General features: G+C 38.6%; 1 protein-coding gene and 2 long non-coding RNA genes across 3 annotated transcripts in view; 1 reads left to right on the top strand and 2 right to left on the bottom strand.

The window, feature by feature from the left end:
• Nucleotides 1–17798, top strand: part of LOC150090816 (uncharacterized) — a 123225-nt gene extending 105427 nt beyond the window's left edge. The window contains exon 5 of the long non-coding RNA XR_016546916.1: nucleotides 17725–17798. This is a non-coding gene — a long non-coding RNA (uncharacterized LOC150090816). The remainder of the gene's footprint in view (nucleotides 1–17724) is intronic.
• LOC150090817 (uncharacterized) overlaps nucleotides 1–20529 on the bottom strand; it is a 103261-nt gene extending 82732 nt beyond the window's left edge. Inside the window, exon 1 of the long non-coding RNA XR_016546915.1 lies at nucleotides 20488–20529. This is a non-coding gene — a long non-coding RNA (uncharacterized LOC150090817). The remainder of the gene's footprint in view (nucleotides 1–20487) is intronic.
• Nucleotides 19470–20515, bottom strand: Hexim (Hexamethylene bisacetamide inducible). The gene has a single exon (XM_090373036.1). The coding sequence runs from the start codon at nucleotides 20403–20405 to the stop codon at nucleotides 19560–19562; it is 846 nt and encodes a 281-aa protein (XP_090229162.1). The 5' UTR covers nucleotides 20406–20515; the 3' UTR covers nucleotides 19470–19559.
• Nucleotides 20530–21019: the final 490 nt, after the last annotated feature.

A 21019-nucleotide genomic window follows, 5' to 3' on the forward strand; every position in this document is an offset into this window, starting at 1 on the left:
GAAATAAATTGATTAACATAAAAATAATAACGATGATAATGATGTTATCTTCAAAGGGTCAGCAGCCAAAACTGTAGGAGCCACCACAATAATCAGGGTCTCTGTTTCTGTTATGATGTATATGTGTGGATTTATACATTTCGCACGTATGTATCATAACAGAAACAGAGAGACCCTGCTTATTGTGGTGGCTCCTACAGTTTTGGCTGCCGACCATTTGAAGAAGTAGTTAAAGTCCTAGGACCCACTACTTTAGGTAATATCATTATCATCGTTATTATTTTTATGTTAATCAATTTATTTCAGGTTATCTCCTTCACCTTACAGGCCTTCTCAATTTTTCCATGGTAATTACAATTAATAGGTCAACATCCCTTCCCTTATACACTGAATATAAACATTTGTCTATATATATATAAGAAAATGCATAGTTAATTGAAGAAAAAGGATTGAAGAGTTTTACATATTTACATTTTATTTCCACTAAAACAAAAAGTATACTCATTTCAATTTTTTTGTCAAGTTGTTATTTATATACAATAATGTATAATTGACCTGCTGTCGGGCAAAACATGTTATTATTAGTATTAATAGTGGCAAATAATGCAAAAAGGTAAGCTTATAGATTATCAACCAAAAATAAATAAATAAATAAAGCCTGCCACATCACCCTGCCACCTCTCCAGTAGTTTATCTAGTTCTTCCTTGAATTTATTCAAACTATCCACTTCCACAACAACAGATGGAAGTTTATTCCTACAATCAACCACCTGCTGGCCGAAGGAAAATTTCTACACATCTGTTCTGCAACCATCCTTCAGTTTGAATTTATGCCTCCTCATGTGTGTGGTCTGAGCAAGAGGAAGAATGCCATCAGCATTAAGCTTGCTCAATCCATTCAAAGTCTTAAACACTTCAATCAGATCATCTTACAGGTGCATAGTCTCCAGATGCTGCAATTTTCTTAACTGAAGCCTTTCTGGGTAAGAATACCCTCACCAATCTCGTTGCTCTTCTCGTGCTCATTCCAGCAGATCCACATTCTTCCTAATATGATGCCTCCAGACCTGTATGCAGTACTCAAGATGCAGCCTAACCATTGCTTTAAACAATTGGATAATCACCTCCTTATCCCTGCATATCACTGACAAAATCCCATGAGCTGTTCTGGCAGCCTGTCTGCACCACTCGGAGAACTTCATATCTGATTGCACTGCACAGTTACGTCATGATCTTTTTTCAATTTCCACCACACGGAGTGTAGTAAGACACAGCTGGTATGTGTTAATCTGGGATTACTGCTACCCATAAGCAGTATCTTGCATTTGTCAATGTTAAACTTCAGTTGCCACTTCTCACCCCACCTGCCCAATTTTTCTACATCTTGTTGCAGTAGCATACTTTGATTACTCTCAAGCCATCAATGGCTTGAGAGTAATCCCTGCCAACCTTTGTAACATCTCCAAACTTAGACATTAAGCTTGATATACCTTCATCAATATTAATAAATATAGGAAACAACAATAGACCCAGCAATGAACTCTGGGGGACTACTAATACCAGTCTACAAATAGCAGCATCCATTAATAACCACTCTCTATCTTCTCCCACTCAACAGTTCCTTTATTGATAAGCAGCAATTTTCCCTTTATGATACACGGCCCCCATTTGTACAGCAGTCTTTTATGTGCAACAGCATCAAAAATACTGTTCAAGGTTTATGCCTAAATGGATATCAGATGAACTAATGAGACTCATGACAGAGAAGAAAAATGCATGGGATGCATATAAATTAGCATTAGTAAAGGCATATGATGCAAGAAAGCAAGCTTATATAGCATCAGCCAAACAAAAAAAAAAAAAAAACCACCTCATTTCACCCATCCACTCACTCCAAATGTTTGTTTAGTTCTGCCTTGAAACGCTTTAAGCTATCAGCTTCTACAATGACAGATGGAAGTTTGTTCCAGCAATCAACCACCTGCTCACTAAAACCAAACTTTTGCACATCTATCCTACAACTGTCTTTCCTCAATTTGAATTTATGCCCTCTCTGACAATTATTCTGAGCAAGAGGAGAAATTCCATCAGCATTGAGCATGCTCAAACCATTCAAGGCTTTATACACCTCAATCAGATCACCTCGCAGGTGCCTAGTCTCCAGACACTGTAATTTGCAAAACTGCAGCCTTTCTTCATAAGCACATCCCTTTGTTCCTTTCACTAGTCTTCTTGCCCTTCTCTGTACTCGTTCCAGCAGCTCTACATCCTTCTTAAAACGAGGCCTCCAGCCCTATATACAGTACTCAAGGTGTGGCCTGACCATTGCCTCATACAAGGGAATAATCACCTCCTTATCCATGCTAGAAAAGTTCCTGAATATCATTGACAAGACACCATGAGCTACTCTTGCACACCATCTGCACTGCTCAGAAAACTTAATATCTGACTGCACAATTATCCCCAGGTTTTTTTTTTTTTTCACTCTCCACCATTGTCAGTTTATTAACCACACAGTTGATATGTTACTCTGGGTTACTGCTTTCCATATGCAGTACTTTACATTTGTCAATGTTAAACTTCAGTTGCCACCTCTCAGCATATCTGCTCAACTTTTCTAGATCCTGTTGTAGCAGTGTAGTGTCATTAACAACCCTGCCTTCCTTCGTATTGTCTGCAAACTTGGACATTAAACCTGATATACCATTATCGATATCATTAATAAACATAGAAAACAACAATGGACCCAACACTGAACCCTGGGGGGACTCCACTTATAACATTAGTCCGAGAAGAGCAGTGTCCATTGATTAACACTCTGTCTTCTCCCACTCAACAATTGCTTTATCCTTGGCACCTCCGTAGCCAGGTGGGAAGGAGCAGCAGTGCATAGCACATGCTTCTTGATTAGACCGGGGTTCGAGCCTGTCACCACCAAATACGGAGGATGCGGAAAGGTCAGGGAATGACCATTGCAGAGCAATATGGCCTTAGTTGCTAATGCTCCTAAAAACCAAATAACATAACATAAATAACAAAATAACATTGCTTTATCCAGAGGGGCCACCGTAGCCAGGTGGGAAGGAGCAGCAGTGCGTAGCACACGCTTCTGGATTAGACCGGGGTTCGAGCCCGTCACAACCAAATACGGAGGATGCGGAAAGGTCAGGGAATGACCACCGCATATCCCGGAGAAATATGGCCTTAGTTGCTAATGCTCCTAAAAACCAAAACAACAACAACAACAACAACAGCTTTATCCAGAGCAGCAGAACTGCTCCATTTTGTACAGTGGTCCTCCATGTGCAACAGTATCCAAGCATTTCCTAAAATCCAAAATTATTTTTTGCATCCAGTTCCTTTTTGACCACATCATACTATCCAATCAAATTGGTCAGACAAGACTTCCCCTTAACAAACCCATGCTGTGTCTGAACTATAACTGCAGTCTTCTCTAGATGATCCTGCAATGCTTCTTTAACCAGTGCGTCCATTAATTTCCCTGGAACAGAAGTTAAACTAACAGGTCTGTAATTATCAAATTGTAGCAGGATACTTAATGATTTTGTAATAACTGAGAGCAAAGTGGAGGAGAAATTGTTGAAGTTAAACATAAGAAAAGCACCTGGGGTGGATGGAATCTATCCAGTTATATTAAAGGAGGTGGCAAAGCAACTAAGCAAACCCTAAGCCATAATTATGAGAGCATCCTTGGATTCAGGGGAGGTTCCCACGGACTGGAGATGTGAAAATGTATCCGCAATTCACAAAGGGAGAGCGAAGGGTGACACGAGTAATTACAGACCAGTTAGTTTAATTTCTGTTCCGGGTAAAATAATGGAGTCACTGGTTAAAGATGCATTGCAGGATCATCTAGACAAGACTGCAGCAATAATTCAGACACAGCATGGGTTTGTTAAGGGAAAGTCTTGTCTGACAAATTTGATAGGATATTATGATGTGGTTACAAAGGAACTGGATGCAAAAAATAATTTTGATATCATATATTTGGATTTCAGGAAATCTTTTGACACTGTTGCGCATGAAAGACTATTGTACAAATTGGAGTAGAATGGTATTAAGGGTAAGTTGCTACAATGGATAAAAGGATGGTTAAGTGGGAGAAGACAGAGGGTGGTAATTAATGGGTGCTGCTCTTCGTGGACTAATGTTATTAGTGGAGTCCCACAGGGTTCGGTGTTGGGTCCACTGTTGTTTTGTATATTTATCAATGATATTGATGAAGGGGTATATCGGGCTTAGTGTCGAAGTTTGCAGATGATATAAAGGTTGGCAGGGTTGTTAATAACAGTAATGGCAGTGTGCTACTGCAACAGGATCCAGATAATTTGGGCAGATGGGCTAAGAAGTGGCAACTGAAGTTTAACCTTGACAAATGCAAAGTACTGCATATGGGTAGAGATGCTAATGCACCATAAAACTCTAAACAAACAAACAAGCATATGGGTAGAAGTAACCCCAGAGAAATGTACCAACTGTGTGGTACTACACTTAAGGTGGTAGAAAATGAAAAAGACCTGGGAGTAATTGTGCAGGCAGATATTAAGTTTTCTGAGCAATGCAGACAGGCTGCCAGGGCAGGTCATGGGGTTTTGTCAATGATATAAAGGAATTTTGCTAGCAGGGAAAAGGAGGTGATTATCCCTCTGTATAAGGCAATGGTCAGGCCACGCGTTCAGTATTGCGTACAGGTCTGGAGGTCTCATTTTAGGAAGGATGTAGATTTACTTGAGCGTGTACAGAGAAGGGCAACAAGATTGGTGAGGGGAATGAAGGGATCCTCTTACCAAGAGACGCGTAAGTTCTGCAAATTGCAGTGGCTGGAGACTAGGCACCTGCACGGTGATCTGATTGAGGTGTATAAGGCCTTGAATGGGTTGAGCATGCTGAATTCTGATGGGATCCTTCCACTTGTTCAGATTACGAACCTAGGGGGGCATAAATTTAAATTAAGAAAGGACAGATGTATAATAGATGTGCAGAAACTTGCCTTTAGCCAGCGGGTGGTTAATTGCTGGAACAAACTTCCATCTGTCGTTCTGGAAGTTGATAGGTTGAATAGATTTAAGGAGGAACTGGACAGGCATTTGGAGGGAATGGTGTGTTTTTTTTTTTTTTTTTTTTGGGCTGATGCTGCATAAGCTCATACACTTGCTTTCTTGCATCACATGCCACTACTACTACTACTTGTGTCACCCTTTGATACTCTTTTGTGAATTGGGGTCACATTTGCACATCTCCAATCCATGAGTAAGTACCTCCCCTGAGTCCAGGAAGCTCTCACAATTATGGCTAAGGGTTTGTTTCCTTCCTTTGCTGCCTCCTTTAATACAACTGGATAGATCCCATCCATCCTAGGTGCCTTTCTTATGTTTATCTTCAACAATTTCTCCTCCACTTTGCTCTCAGTTATTACAAAACCATCTAGCCCACTGCCAGAGTTTAATTCACCCATGGCATTCCCCTCCCTGAATAACTCCTCATGTGTGAATTGAAATGCAAAATACTCATTTAGTTTGTTAGCTACCTGAGCTGGATCATCAACAGTTGAACCATCGATGTCAAGTTCTTTACATAAGTAAAGAACTCTTTGATGTTTTTCTTTACATGCTTTGCCAAAGATTTATCTTAATCTGCCTTTGCTTGCCTAACCTCCTTTGTGACTTGGTTACAGACCGCCTTATATCCGTCATAGGCTTCCATGTCACCAGTTAATTTATATGTATCCCATGCATTTTTCTTCTCTGCCACTTGTCCCATTAGTTCATCTGACATCCATTTAGGCCTAAACCTTGAACAATATTTCTTAGTTGGTATGAAAAGTCTAGTAATTTCCAAGATTAATTCTTTGAATGCCTCCCATTTTGAATTTGCTGTTGGTAACATCATCAGTTGGTCCCACCTTATAGAATTTAAATACTGTCTCAGACCACCGTAGTCACCTTTATGAGAGAGCAAAAACCCTTCCCTTTACCTCTGATGGTAGTTAACTCTTTGAGTAAATCCCACTTCAGCACACTGTGATCACTGCCAGCTAGTGGTTCCTTTATCTGCAGATTATTTTTATTTATTATTTGGTTTTTAGGAGCATTAGCAAATAAGGCGATGTTGCTCCGATGATATGCGATATGTCATTCCCTGACCTTTCCACATCCTCCATATTTTGGTGGTCACGGGCTCGAACCCCAGTCTAATCAAGAAGCGTGTTCTACACACTGCTGCTCCTGCCCACATGGCTACAGAGGCGGCTATCTGCAGATTCTTAATGCATAAAGTATCACTACTGGTAATCAGATCAACAATATTACTCCCTCTAGTTGCCTCCCGAACAAGATGCTGTAGAAAACAATCATCCAATAAATACATAAAAGCCTTGCTAGTATGTGAGTGACCAACCCACAAATTCCAGTCAATATCTGGGAAATTAAAATACCCCATTATAAGACACTCTGATTTACTGGCCAATCTATTTCTCTGTACAGCTGTTTATTGTAGTCATCAGAGTCATTAGGCCTATAACATTCCTGCTCAATTTTGCTTTCCCAGTGCTTATGTCACAGCAAACTGACTAACATTGCACTGTCCCCCCCATGTCAATTGGATGCACTTCCTTACATTTTATGTGTTTCTTAAATAACGGCATTAGCCCTCTCCCCTTCCTATCCTGTCTATCATCTCTGTACACGTTGTACTCTCCAAATTCCAGTTCTGCATTCCTTACATCTAGGTGACACCATGTCTGATATCCCAACAATATCTTCCATTGATGTTTTGATCAGCCCCCAAATTCAAATTTATATACATAACTCCCAGCATTGGTGTTCATTCAAGTATACATGGACCTGTTCCTATTCTTAGTTACCCTAATACAGCCCATGTATTTACTTGTTCAGTGTTGACTCCCAACAGTCTTTGAAATCCCCAGCACTTTGTTTTCCAAGCTGCTGCTCATTCCATTCGAAGCAGTACAATAATCACTTTCACCTCTGCCTGCGGCCACCATTAATCTATTAGGCTGTGTATCCCCCCAAGCTAGCAGTTTTCTGACCCACCTAACACTGCCTCGATAGCTTCAGCAAATATTCTTGCACTCTTTCTATTTAAGTGTATTCCATCCCTGTAGAAGCAATCTCTCCAGTTAACATTACAGACCAGGCTGAGCAAAATTCTACCCCTTGATCCTTGCACTATCTCTCCAGGGCCAAATTGATCAACAAGGCTCTAATCATTTACTTACTATCGTGCCTGGGCAGAATTGCAGACCTTTTCAATTTCAACTGTAACTCACGGCTTTTTTTTCAACTTGGACCTGTACTTGTTAAGTAATTCTGCTGGTCTCCTAATCTTAATATTATTAGTGCTAACATGTAATACAATATTACCTTTTGTGCCCGTCAAAGATGATATCTGCTCTACAATACAATCAACCTTCCCCCGGGAGACACTCTGGTAATACAGGCATCTATGTCACCTTATCAGGTGACATACATGCCTGTGGTAGATATTAGTCTGTAATCAAGTCACAAAGGAAGTTATTCAAGTGAAAGCAGATTACAAGGAATCTTTGGCAAAGGATGCAAAGAAAAACAGAAAAGACTTTTATTCTTATGTAAACACTAGAAGGAAGAGGATGAATCACATAGGTCCACTTGATATCGATGGCTGGACTGTTCATGATCCTGCTCAGGTTACTAACAAGCTGAATAAGTATTTTGCATTTACATTCACACATGAGGAATCCTTTGGTTGAATGGGTGCCAGAAGTTTTATCAAACTCTACCAGGGAGCAAAATGATTTTGTAATAGCTGAAAGGAAAGTGAAAGGCTGCCGTAGCCAAGTGATCAGGCATGCGGGTGCATAAGTACGCGTGCCTTGAATGGCTGGGGTTCAAGCCCATGACTACTAAATATGGTGCTGTTTCTTGTATTCTTTCTATCTTGTGAACTCCTCTGACTGTTTGGTCATCCTCGAGTATAAACAGAAAATTTATTTATTTATTTATTAAATTGCTGGAGTTAAATGTAAGAAAGGCACCTTGGGTGGATGGGATCTATCCTGTTATATTAGCCATAATTATGAGAGTATCCTTAGTGAAAATGTATCCCCAATTCACAAAGGAGAGGGGGGAATCAAAGGTTGACACGAGTAATTACAGATCCGTTATTTTAACTTCTGTTCCAGGGAAAATAATGGTGCCATTGGTTTAAGAAGTAATGCAGGATCATCTATTCAAGACTGCAGTTATAGTTCAGACACAGCATGGTTTGTTAAGGGGAATTCTTGCCTGACCAATTTGATTGGATACTACGATGTGGTCACAAAGGAACTAGAAGGAAAAAAAATATTTTGATATTATATACTTGGATTTTAGAAAAGCTTTTGATACTGTTGTACATAAAAGACTGCTATACAAATTGGAGTAGTATGGCATTAAAGGCAATTTGCTGCTTTGGCTAAAGGGATGGCTGAGTGGGAGAAGACAGAGAGTGATAATCAGTGACACTGCTCTTCATGGACTGATGTTATTAGAATGGCCACCCCAGGGTTCGGTGTTGAGACCATTGTTGTTTTGTATATTTACCAATGATATTGATGAAAGTATATCATGCTTAATGTCAAAGTTTGCATTGTTACTGGCATTAGAACCGTACTTACACTTCTTGGGGGCCCAAGGCATTTAGCTGTTGCGGGGTCCCCTTTATCGATATCAAAGTCAAAAAAAAACAAACAAAAAACTTGCATATGTAAATATAATCAGAAAAAAACAGTTATTTTTACCTATCTGTTTAAACACAAACGCAATATTGCAAAATATAAAGAACAGTATTGAACTAAACTCTGTTACACTCATTGTTCACACCTCTGGCCTTTAGGCAATAGAGCTGCTGCTGTACAATTCACAAATTAAGAACTAAAGGTACATTCCAAAATTTAGTGGTCTCCGTAAAACATTTACAACCAACTGCCACATACTGTACTGAGAAGTCGCACTGGTCAACTCCTTTCTGGCATTCATAGCCAGTGGAAAAGATTAAGGCATATTCCCAATGCAGATAATATGCCGTGTCAACCTGTGTTCTACTGTTACATCCTATTAGAGAATTAGGAGAGAGAGAGAGAGATTCCTTTATTCTGAAAATTAATCTGTTCTTTCACAGAAATGAATCATCCACACTTACAGTAAATTTTACCTCTCTGTTTACATTGTAGGTTCAAGTGGGCCCTAGTTTCGATCAGGGCATTAAAAAAAAGAAATAACTTTAAAAATTTGGGATTACAGAGTCCATGCTAGGCCCCCTGTATGGTGATGTCCAAGGCTAGCACCTCATATTCCTGTTCATAAGTAAGGCCCTGGTGGCAGTATACTGCTGCAACTGAAGTGTAGCATTGACAAATGTAAAGTACAGTAATACCCCAACTTACGCGAACTCAGAGTTACGCGGTTCTTGATTTTTTCGTTTGGCAACACTGCCACCCACTATCTTCAAGGTCGTTTTTCATATGCTATCGATATTAGCATTAGCATTAGCAGAGGCATATGATGCAAGAAAGCAAGCTTATTCAGCATCAGCCAAAAAAAAAAAAAAAAAAACTCACTCCCATTTCACCCCTCCGTTCGTTCGAAATACCTGTCCAGTTGAGCTTTAAATTTGTTTAGGCTATCAACTTCAACAACAAGTGGTGGAAGTCGGTTCCACCAACCAACCACCCGCTGGCCAAAGGCAAATTTCCGCACATCTATCCGACATCCGTCCTTCCTCAATTTGAATTTATGCCCTCTGAGGTGATTATTCTGAGAAAGATGAAGAATCCCATTGGCATTGAGCATGCTCAAACCATTCAAAGCCTTATACACCTCTATCAGATCACCTCGCCGGTGCCTAGTCTCCAAACTCTGTAATTTGCAAAACTTAAGCCTTTCTTCGTAAGAGCAACCCTTTGTTCCATTTACTAATCTTGTTGCCCTTCTCTGTACCCGTTCCAGCAGTTCTACATCCTTCTTGAAATGAGGCCTCCAGACCTGTATACAGTACTCAAGATGTGGCCTTACCATTGCCTTATACAAGGGAATAATCACCTCCTTATCCCTGCTAGAAAAATTCCTGTATATCATTGACAAGACACCATGAGCTACTCTTGCAGCTCGTCTGCACTGCTCAGAGAACTTCATATCTGCCTGCACAATTACCCCCAGGTCCTTTTCATTCTCCACCACTGTCAGTGTAGTACCGCAGAGTTGATACGTTGCTCTGGGGTTACTGTTTCCCATATGCAGCACTTTACATTTGTCGATGTTAAACCTCATTTGCCACCTCTCAGCCCATCTGTTCAACCTTTCCAGATCCTGTTGCAGCAGCATAGTGTCAGTATTGTCCTTAACGACCCTGCCAACCTTTGTATCATCTGCAAACTTGGACATTAAACTTGATATCCCATCATCAATATCATTCATAAACACCAAAAACAACAACGGACCCAACACTGAACCTTGAGGAACTCCACTAATAACATTAGTCCACGTTGAGCAGTGTCCATTGATTACCACTCTCTGTCTTCTGCCACTCAACCATCCCCTTATCCATAGCAGCAATTTGCCTCCAATGCCACACTGCTCCAATTTGTGCAGCAGTCTTCCATGTGCAACAGTATCAAAAGCCTTTCTAAGATCCAAATATATAATATCAAAGTTATTCCCTGCATCCAGTTCTTTTGTGACTACATCATAGTATCCAATCAAATTGGTCAGGCAAGACCTGCCCTTAACAAAACCATGCTGCGTCTGAGCTATAACTGAATTCTTGTCTAGATGATCCTGCAGTGCTTCTTTAACCAGTGCCTCCATTAATTTACCTGGAACAGAAGTTAAACTAACAGGTCTATAATTACTTGTGTCAGCCTTTGATCCTCCTTTGTGAATTGGGGTTACATTTGCACATCTCCAGTCTATGGGTACGTTGCGACGGCGGAGAGTGAGAGCGAAAGATGAACAAAATTCAACTTTGCTGCCGCATGAGCTGCACACAAGAATTTGCATTCCAACTGTCATATTTATATGTGTACGTTCGAATTCTTGCTCAACTTTTGTCAGAAATTACATCGTTTTCACGAAGAAAAAAACTTTCCAGGCTTTAAGGTTTCCAAAGACCGATTGACAGTGATGGTTGGCGGGAATGCAGCTGGTGACTGCAAGTTAAAACCTCTCTTAATCTACGCTCCAAAAACCCAAGAGTTTTAAAAAATATATCTAAAATTAGCTTACCAGTGATTTGGAAGTCAAATCATAAAGCTTGGGTGACAGCTTCTGTTTTTGAGGACTGGTTTGGTCACCACTTCATACCCAAAGTCGAACGTTATTGCAAGTCTAAACAGATTCCATTTAAAGTGATGCTTCTTATTGACAATGCACCCAGTCACCCTCCTGCCACCCTAATTAATTTCGAACCACGTGTGAAAGTTGTGTTTTTGCCTCCAAACACAACCAGCTTGCTTCAACCAATGGACCAGGGAGTCATGAATTTGTTAGATTTTATGAAGCCATCGACATCAAAATAACTTTTTACGTAACTCATTTATTTTTTTAATACATATTTTGTATTAATATGTATAAAGAACTGCAATTTTATTAAATATTTTTCTTCTAAACTAGTGTTTTTGTTAGTCCTTGGTCCCAATTAAACAAAATTTATATGTATTTATATGCAAAGTTGTACCCCGACTTACACGAATTCGACTTAAGCGATTTTAGTCGGACCCCCCCCCTATTGTGTAACTTCGGGGTATTACTGTACTGCATATGGGTAGCAGTAACCCCAGAGTAATGTACCAACTGTGCAGTACAACACTCAGCATAGTGGAGAAGGAAAAAGACCTGGGGGTAATTGTGCAGTCAGATATGAGGTTTTCAGAGAAGTGTAGACAGGTTTGAGGTTGTCGCAGACATTCCTCTCAGATATGCCAGACAAGCTGTACTTGCTACCTGGGAGTCTAAAACGCTGATGGAACTGATATTCGGATGACACTCAAGTCAACTGGACCCAATTTCGGTGAAGTACGGACGGTCTGTGACAGCCAAATCCTCTGCTTGCACCTTCACGATGGTGGGACTGTAGTAATCCTTGGTATAACCTCCATGCACAAGTACATGGTGGGTGATTGCCCAGGTGTGAACCAACATAAGCAGGGGTCGAGGTGTGGCATCCATACCACATGGAGGAATGCCGCTCCCCCTCTATGTTACCAGGCAGTACTAGGTGCTAGATGACTCTCATCAACTGGTCCAATACCACCACTTTGCTTATTGGAGGCTTGAAGTGGTGGAACCCATGTTTAGTCTCTAGTGCTAAGTTCCAGTCAACCTTTCCCCATCTCTTCCATCATGCAGTATGATTGATGACTTTTGAGGTTATGATGAACATCGTGACGAGATCCAATATTCCTTAAATTTCAAGGGTACAGCTCTAAAACGGTGTTCGCAGGCCAGCCGCTAGTTAGTACACCGGACTGAACCTACTGGTAACTCTCTAGGAGGCTTCCGGATCAGCTAGTGTTATAATCTTCCTACCTTTACTCTGCCAGATAGTGATTGGAAGGAGTCCGAGTAGTGTGTATGCGGGGAGCATTGTCGAGGCCACGTTATGTCAAGGATCTGGGTATATTCTTACCATGTGTACGCTATATCTAAAAATTTCATTACTTCATACAGCATGTCCCACCCACTTTTTCTTACTATTGCATACACCATAAATTGTCAAAGTAATAGAGCAAGCTTTTCTGCGAAAAGATCAAACCTCCCAAACACTTCCCTAATTCATTTCACAAATATACGTGGTCTCAATTCTAATCTCAACGATGCCCATTTCCACTTGCAGTTTTCCAAACCCCATGTACTTTTTCTGACAATCTCAGTTATTGGTTGATTCAACTACTGCTCATCTCAGATGCCCAAATTATTTGCTGTAAGATTCCTTTCGCCTCAAAGGTGGTACTTGTGCATATGTCCGTTCTGATATTCCCTGTCAGAGACTTGGCAATTTGGAATCTCCTTTCTTTGATCTTCTCTGGCTTGTGAAATCTCTCTACCTCATTGTGTCAAATTCATCTGTTGTCTCTACCGTTCTCCCAACTCCACTAATCACTTGGAGCCCTTTGACTTCCTCTCTTTGCAACTTGACTTTCTCGAGTCCAACTTTCCTAACAGTGAGGTAATTTTCCATGGTAATTTTAATGTTCACAACTCCAGCTGGCTTCCGTTTTCTAGTCACACCGAACCAGCTGGTCAAGATGCTGACGCTTTTGCAATTACTAATGACATTGCATAGTTTGTTCATTTACCTACAAGAACACCGGACAATCCTAACCAGCCTAGATTGTGTAGACAATCCTAATCCAACAATCCTAACATACAGCCTGATCTTTTTCTCACAAACAATCCTTCTAAGTACACGGTCGAAGTGAGAGGTCCTTTAGGCACTTCAGATCACAACTTGGTGATTGTCTCTTCTCCAATGAAGCCTTTATCTCATGGGTATTCCCAACCTCGTGTTGTTTGGCATTACAAGAATGCAAAATGGGATGACCTGCGAGATTTCTTTTCTTCTTTTCCTTGGTCGGATTACTGTTTCAAAACTTCTGCTGTCAACGGCTCAGATTGTGTCAGTGAAATTATTCTTGCAGGAATGGAATCCTTTATCCCACACTCCACTTTAAAATCTCGTCCTATATCTAAACTTTGGTTTTCCAATAAATGTGCTAAGGCTGTTCAAGAGAATAATGTTGCATATCGTAATTGGCTTGCTTCTAATTCTTCAGTTTCATTTTCTGCCTACACCAAAGCTCGCAACAATTGTAAAGCAGTTATTAATCAGTCCAAACTAGAGTTTGAACAGGCTAAGAGTAGAAAACTTGCTTCTTTCCCTAATGGTAGCCGAGCATTCTGGTCTCTTGCCAAAGCTATTGGCCGCAACTTTTGACCATCTCTGCTCCTACCTCTGTCCAAACCAGAGCTGTTGTCACTTCAGCCAAGGATAAAGCTGACCTGCTAGCATCCCATTTTTCTTCCAACTCATGTATTAATGATCTTGGTAAAACACCTCCCACCATTCCCAACTCGCTCCATTCAATACTTCCTGTGGTCTTCTGTCAAAAGGATGTCAGAAGGATTTTGATGAATCTTGATGCTAAGAAAGCTACAAGTCCCGATGGTATTTCTTCACTTGTTCTCAAAACCTGTGCTCCTGAACTTACTCTTATTCTTTGCCGCTTTTTTTCACTTTCTTATTCCAAAGGTGTTTTTTCTTCTGATTGGAAATTTGCTCATATCTAGCCAGTTCCAAAAAAGATTGACAAATTCCTCCCATCCAATTATCGTCCCATTGCAATTACTTCTACTCTTTCTAAAGTAATGGAGAAATGAATTAACTGCCAACTTTTAAACTACCTAGAAACCTTCCGTCTGATCAACTATCGCCAGTATGGATTTCATCAGTGTTGATCCACTGGTAATATTCTGGCTTATGTTACTCATTCATGGACTAATTCAATGGAAAGGTTTGGTGAAACACAAGTAGTGCTCTTGACATCTCAAAGACTTTCAATCGTGTTTGGCATAAAGATCTTCTAGACAAGCTTCTATCTTATGGTTTGCCAACTGTTTTTTATAATTGGTTATCCAGTTTTCTCTCTGATTGCTCACTGAGGGTGATGGTAGATGGCTCTCTGTCTTCTAACTTTTCCATTAATGCCAGTGTCTGCCAAGGTTCAGTTCTTTCCCCCACTCTTTTCCTCTTGTATATTAATGACCTTCTTCCATTGACTGGAAATCCTATCCATAGTTTTGCCGATGATAGCCCATTGCATTTAACTTTCCATTTTAAGAAATCTTGCCCCACTCAATCAGCTTCAACTTCTCGAAAATCTGCTACCAATTCCTTTAATGCCGATCTTCAGGTAATTCTCCAGTGGGGCAAAGACAACTTAGTTGATTTCAACCCTTCTAAAACTCAGTCTTGTCTTATATCTCACAAAAAGGATTCTTCTGCTGCTATGCTTATCTTTGGTGACACTCCGATTTCTAGGCAAAATGATATATCTCTTTTGGGGATTAACCTGACTTCTAATCTCTCTCTTGGCACAAGCACATTACAAATATTGCTTCCTCTGCATCTAAAAAACTTGATTTTCTCTTTTGCTCTCAGCGTTACTTTTCTTCCAAACAGCTGCTCACTCTATATAAATCACAAATCCGCCCTACCATGGAATATTGTTCCCGCATCTGGGGTAGTGCCCCCAAAACCTCTCTCAGGCTTTTTGATTCCATTCAGAAGAGGGCAGTTAGGTTAATTAATGATTCATCTCTAACAGAGTCTCTCCACTTGTTGTCTCATTGATGTACTGTTTCTGCTGCATGCCTCTTCTACAGATACTTCCTTGGGCACTGTTCTTCTGATTTGGCTTCTATAATTCCTGCTCTCTCTTTCAAAACAGTCCGAACACATGCAGCCAACATCCATATACTGTCCAACTTCAAACTCACAAAAGCAACTTTTCAATTTTCTCGTTTATTCATTCAACTGCCATTTTCTGGAACAACCTTCCTTCATACGTATTTCCTGAAAATTACAGTCTACAGAAGTTCAAGTCCAATGTCAACAAATATCTTCTTTCATCTTCTCAACTTCCAACCCAAGCACGGTTGTTATTGTTATGTTGTTGTTATTTGGTTTTTAGGAGCATTAGCAACTAAGGCCATATTGCTCCGGGATATGCGGTGGTCATTCCCTGAATGACCTTTCCGCATCCTCCGTATTTGGTGGTGATGGGCTCGAACCCCGGTCTAATCAAGAAGCGTGTGCTACGCACTGCTGCTCCTTCCCACCTGGCTACGGAGGCGCCTCCAAGCACGGTACTAAGTACTATAGGTTCTAATACCTCTCGTGTTTGGGGTTTATATAAAAAAAAAAAAAAAAAAAAAGGCTGCCAGAACAGGTCATGGAGTCTTGTCAATGCTATTTAGGACTTTTGTTAGCAGAGACAAAGAAGTGATTACTCCCTTGTATAAGGCAGTGGTCAGGCCACACCTTGAGTACTGTGTACAGATCTGGAGGCCTCATTTTAGGAAAGGTATAGAGTTGCTAGAATGAGTACAGAGAAAGGCAACAAGACTGGTGCGGGGAACAAAGGGGTGCTCTTACGAAGAAAGGCTTAAGTTCTGCAAGTTGCAGTGTCAGGAGATTAGGCACCTGTGAGGTAATGTGATTGAGGTGTATAAGACTTTGTATGGTTTGAGGAAGCTCAATGCTGATGGGATTCTTTCTCTTGCTCTGAAGGGGTCACAAATTCAAACTGAGGAAGGACAGTTGCAGAATAGATTCAAAGAAGAATTGGACAAACTTTTGGAGCGAATGGATAGGTGAAATGGGAAAAGTTTTTTTTTTTTTTAGCTGATGCTGTATAAGCTTGTTTTCTTACATCATATGCCACTACTAATGCTAAAAAAAACTTTCCTGAAATCCTAGTATATGATATCAAAATTATATAAACCAAGTCAACACTTAATTTCATGTTAACTATGCTTTGGTCTATGAAGTGTGCATTTTCAAATTAAAATCAGTGTTTGGAATTCATCATAATGAATTGTCATTATTATGAATCTCTGTCATTTTTTCAAATTTCTTCCGAGTTCTAGAAGAATTTACTTTGATCCCTTTTCTGTTTATCAACTCTTCCATACTTCTAACTCATGTCTCTTTTCATAATACTCTTGTATTATGAAAAGGACTTGACAGATCCATGCATTTATATTTTTGTTTGCCCATTAGTTATTTTATTTAGGAATTTGTTGGTAACTCTAGTACCTTCCTGCCCTTTCTCCTAATCAGTTATTTGTTGTTGTATTTTGGTTTAGGAAATACACTGCTACTTTGTGGCAGTCTGTTAGCCCTGTGACCTGGATGATGATGACATTGCATGAAAAGGGACATTTGTTTTTTGCAGTTTGTTAGATTTTTAATTGCCTTTCGAGTTTAGGTTGTTTTATATTTTTATTTATTAAATTATGTAGTTCTGAAAAGTATCCATGTGACGTATGCTGGAATAAATGGTTTGTAGATTGCATGGTATAACACAGCCAATAATAAGAGTAAACACTGAATTGAAAAAAAAAAAAAAAAAACATACTTTTATGTTTTCTACAATATGTAGGAATTTCTTTTTTTTAATTGAAATATTTAATTTTTTTGTTATTATTACTAGTTGATATATCTTGACTCATTGTAACATTGTTTCATATCTACTGTATAATTTTTTATAGTGGGTTTGAGAGACCCAGACAATACATCATCAGGAATTTTCTTTATCAGTCACTGATGGGTTAATGTTAGGTATCATTCCTGTTTCTTGTCCCTTTTCCTGTTAGGACATCATACTGATTTTGCCTCTTAACACCTTTGATCAACAAGCTACTTTTTTTCTTTATATTAATTTTTTTTTGCCATGTTTTTTGGTTTTATGTTTCTACCATGCTTCTGCATTTCATTATCTTGGTTGTACTCTTTTTGGACCCTAGGCTAGCTTTAATCCAGACATACAAATAAATAAATGAATAAACAGGTTAACATGCAAACATCATTCAGATGCTAAAATTACAAATATATTTCAACTTGTAATCAGCAATGAGCATTTTAACATTTTGAACTTTTTTACAGTATCTTAACAGCTGGAATAGTATTCTGACCCAATTCGAGCACTGGATTCAACCAGTAATAAAAAATTATCACTGTCTCAGGAAATAACCTAACATGTCAGTGGATCGTGAAAGAGCCTTAGAAAAATAAAGGTAATAATCAGCACTCTCTGATTGTGGCAAAAAGTTTAAAATAATTGCAAAATTAGTCTTTTATCATTACTGTGTTAATGTGTCCAAATTGCTTAAGAGTCAGTATTTGTGGGTGGAAACACAATTGGACTGCTTTCTTACAATCAGTGCAATAATTTTTTTTCATAAATGAGATTATAAAACCATATTTGGGTCACAATTGTGATAGTACTTATCTCCACAACTTTAGATCAGAAGTTTCCAACCATTGTTACCTGTCAACCCCTTTAAAAAATGCATTTTTTCCTCATTGACCTCCTCATCCAAAAAATACATTTTAATTTTAACTGATGGATTATAAGAAAAATCTGTTAATAATAGTTATTTATTAAAAAATGTAAAATAATTATAATACATAGGTAAGTAACAATCATTTTGTGATTAATTACCACTTACTTTCATAACAAAAAACATGGTAAAAATTATTTGATTTATTTCTGCCATTTTAGTTTTGTTAATGAGGAAGTTGTGTTAATGAAAATTAATTGTTAATGAGGCACCTAGTGATTTACAATAAGCTGTGCAGTATCCAGGCTAAAATTACACTAATTTGATCCTTACATCCCCATATTCTGATATGTTCAAGCCCACTTTTCTCAGTAAATTATTAATAGCTGAATCCAGCTTCCACTAGATAAGATCTGAGGAAAGTTAACAAAAGCAGTTCTGCTGTAGTTTGTGATTCAACACCATTTGACCTGTTTGCATGTATCAATCCCTCTCTCAAGATGATTGACCCCCAGGGGTCAAATATTGACATCCCCATTGGGATCCCTGCTCTAGATATTCATTCAACAAAACTTCTTGAGCTGAATGAAAAACTTAAAACTATGAATAAGGATAAAATCCTTAACCATATTTATATGCACAAATCAGATAACTTTTTTCTTACTGCTTTTTCATAAATTCTAAAATTGCAGAATAGTGTTAATATTTTTGTTGCTCATGCTCACTGGATGCACTTCTTTCGATCAAACAGTAAGCAGTACGTTCTCACTGGTAAATCATGATCGGTTAATATCAATTAATTTATTATTGCTTTTATCGAAATAACTTAACAGTTGAATTAGGTTACATTAAATTATGATCTAAGCCTGACATAAACCAGTTATTTGATAATTAAAATAATAATACAATATATATTGCAATATTAACCTGTGTAAATAACCATGTTGGCATTTATGCCGTGAATACATATGTATAGTGCAGCTGCAATGTCAGATCGATCTTAGTGGAAATTGCCAGGTGAACATGTTGAGAAAAATCCAAAACATTGCTTTGTTCTATGGGCTTAATTTTCAGATTAATATTATATGATGTAATATAAGTTTGATGCTGGCTTGTATAAACCTTTAAAAGACAAACCTTAAGAGCTATACACTACAACTAAATGAAAACTGGCACAGAATTAATAAATTAAACCAGTTTTGCATGAATTTAAATATTGAAATGGAGGCACTATTTCACTACATTGTTCACTTTACAAATTTTATCCATATATTTTAATAGCAAACCAGTGTTACAATGCATATTTTGAGAGCAAATGTAAATTTTTACAATGACAGTGCTTAAAATGATAATGACAAGCAATAGTTTTCACCATCAAAAATAAATGTATCTATCTACAAATTATACATTTTTGTTGTTTTTTGTTTATAGTCCGGTTTATGACAAACAGTCGCTGTTGTTACCAGCAGTGCTTCGAAGAAGTTCATTTTCACGCCTTAACCGCTCATTTTTCTCAGTGAGCTTTCTGATTTCTTCTTTGAAAATTCGTACTTTTTCAGCTTCTTCTTTTTCAAGAATTTGATCTGTTGTATTAGGAAATGCACTTTCGCTAAATGCTTTCAGTTTATTTTCCATTTCTTCTGCCTTGTCTTCAAGCTGTATACATTCTTGAACAAGTTCAGTTTTAGACATAGAACTTAACCTTTCTGCATGTATATCTTCATATATTTCGGAAAACTGTTTCTGCAAAAAGTCCTCTTCGTCTTCCGGTGAACTGTAAAATTCATCTGAGGAATCCACGCTGTCGCGATTGTAATGCCGATGACCGTTTGGAATATGCGCGTAATCTGGCTCTTGAACATTATGATCTTCCATCAAAAATTGTGTTGTGTTGTATGGAGCAAGCGGTTGTCCAAGCGCAAACATCTCTGCTCGAACTCGGTTTGCTCTTTCCGTTTCTCTTTCTTCTAGAGCATGTTTTTCCGACCATGAAAGTTTGTAATAAGGCTTCCATTTTCGTTTTTTCCCTTTACGGTTCTTCTTCTTTTTGAAACTTGTAATCCCAGGAGTGTCAACATCTGCTTCTGTCCCATCGTTATCGTCACCTTCGCTGAGTCTGGGTGGATTAACGCTGTTCAGCTGTTCATTATTTTCAAGCAGTACTCCGTCACTAGAGGGCACTTTTTCCACATCCAAACGTCTGATATCAGACGTAGGAGTGCAAATATGATTACCAACATTCGTACTTAGTGATTTATGAAAAATAACGTCCACTTCAGCCATTTTATACTAATTATGTAATCAGATATAACTTGTACACTAAATTAATTACAATAGAATATTTTTAAAAAAATGTGAAACACACCTCACCAGCAGAACGCCAACGACGACTACCAATTTTCTACTGTCGACGTTATTCTTAACACTGATGCTTTTGTATGCTATTCACAGGTATCTAAATCCTCGACGAAAAGTAATCCCAACCGATGATTTCGATTGTCGTCTATATTTTTGAAATAAATAATAAGAATTATTATTACCTTATTTAAAATATGTCATTAGCGAAAAAACACCACAATCGGTTCTTTAAAATTGCAGGTTTTTTGTGAATTGGGCGAGAAGCTACTACTTTATTAATACGCCTTGCTCTGTAAACATAGGAGAGAAGCTGTAGTGTAAGCCGTCGTATGGTATTATTCCGTTCGTCCATTTCTGTGCACGACCGTAAATAACAATCTTATTAATTTGTGAATTGTTGCCAAAACCATTTTATGGGATCTAAAGTGCACACTAAACGTGTGAATACCATATTTCTATAGTAACTGCCGCATAACTTGGAAAAAAAATTACATAAAAATTTAAATTTTATATAAAATTCTGAAAGAATTTACTTGACA

Source organism: Mastigoproctus giganteus, chromosome 1, assembly GCF_048544385.1.
Source record: "Mastigoproctus giganteus isolate SK-2022 chromosome 1, ASM4854438v1, whole genome shotgun sequence".
In the NCBI taxonomy this organism is placed as follows: Eukaryota; Metazoa; Arthropoda; class Arachnida; order Uropygi; family Thelyphonidae; genus Mastigoproctus; species Mastigoproctus giganteus.

Excerpts from the sequence above, each read along its gene's own strand:
- Hexim (XM_090373036.1), bottom strand. The coding sequence starts at position 20,405 with ATGGCTGAAGTGGACGTTATTTTTCATAAATCACTAAGTACGAATGTT.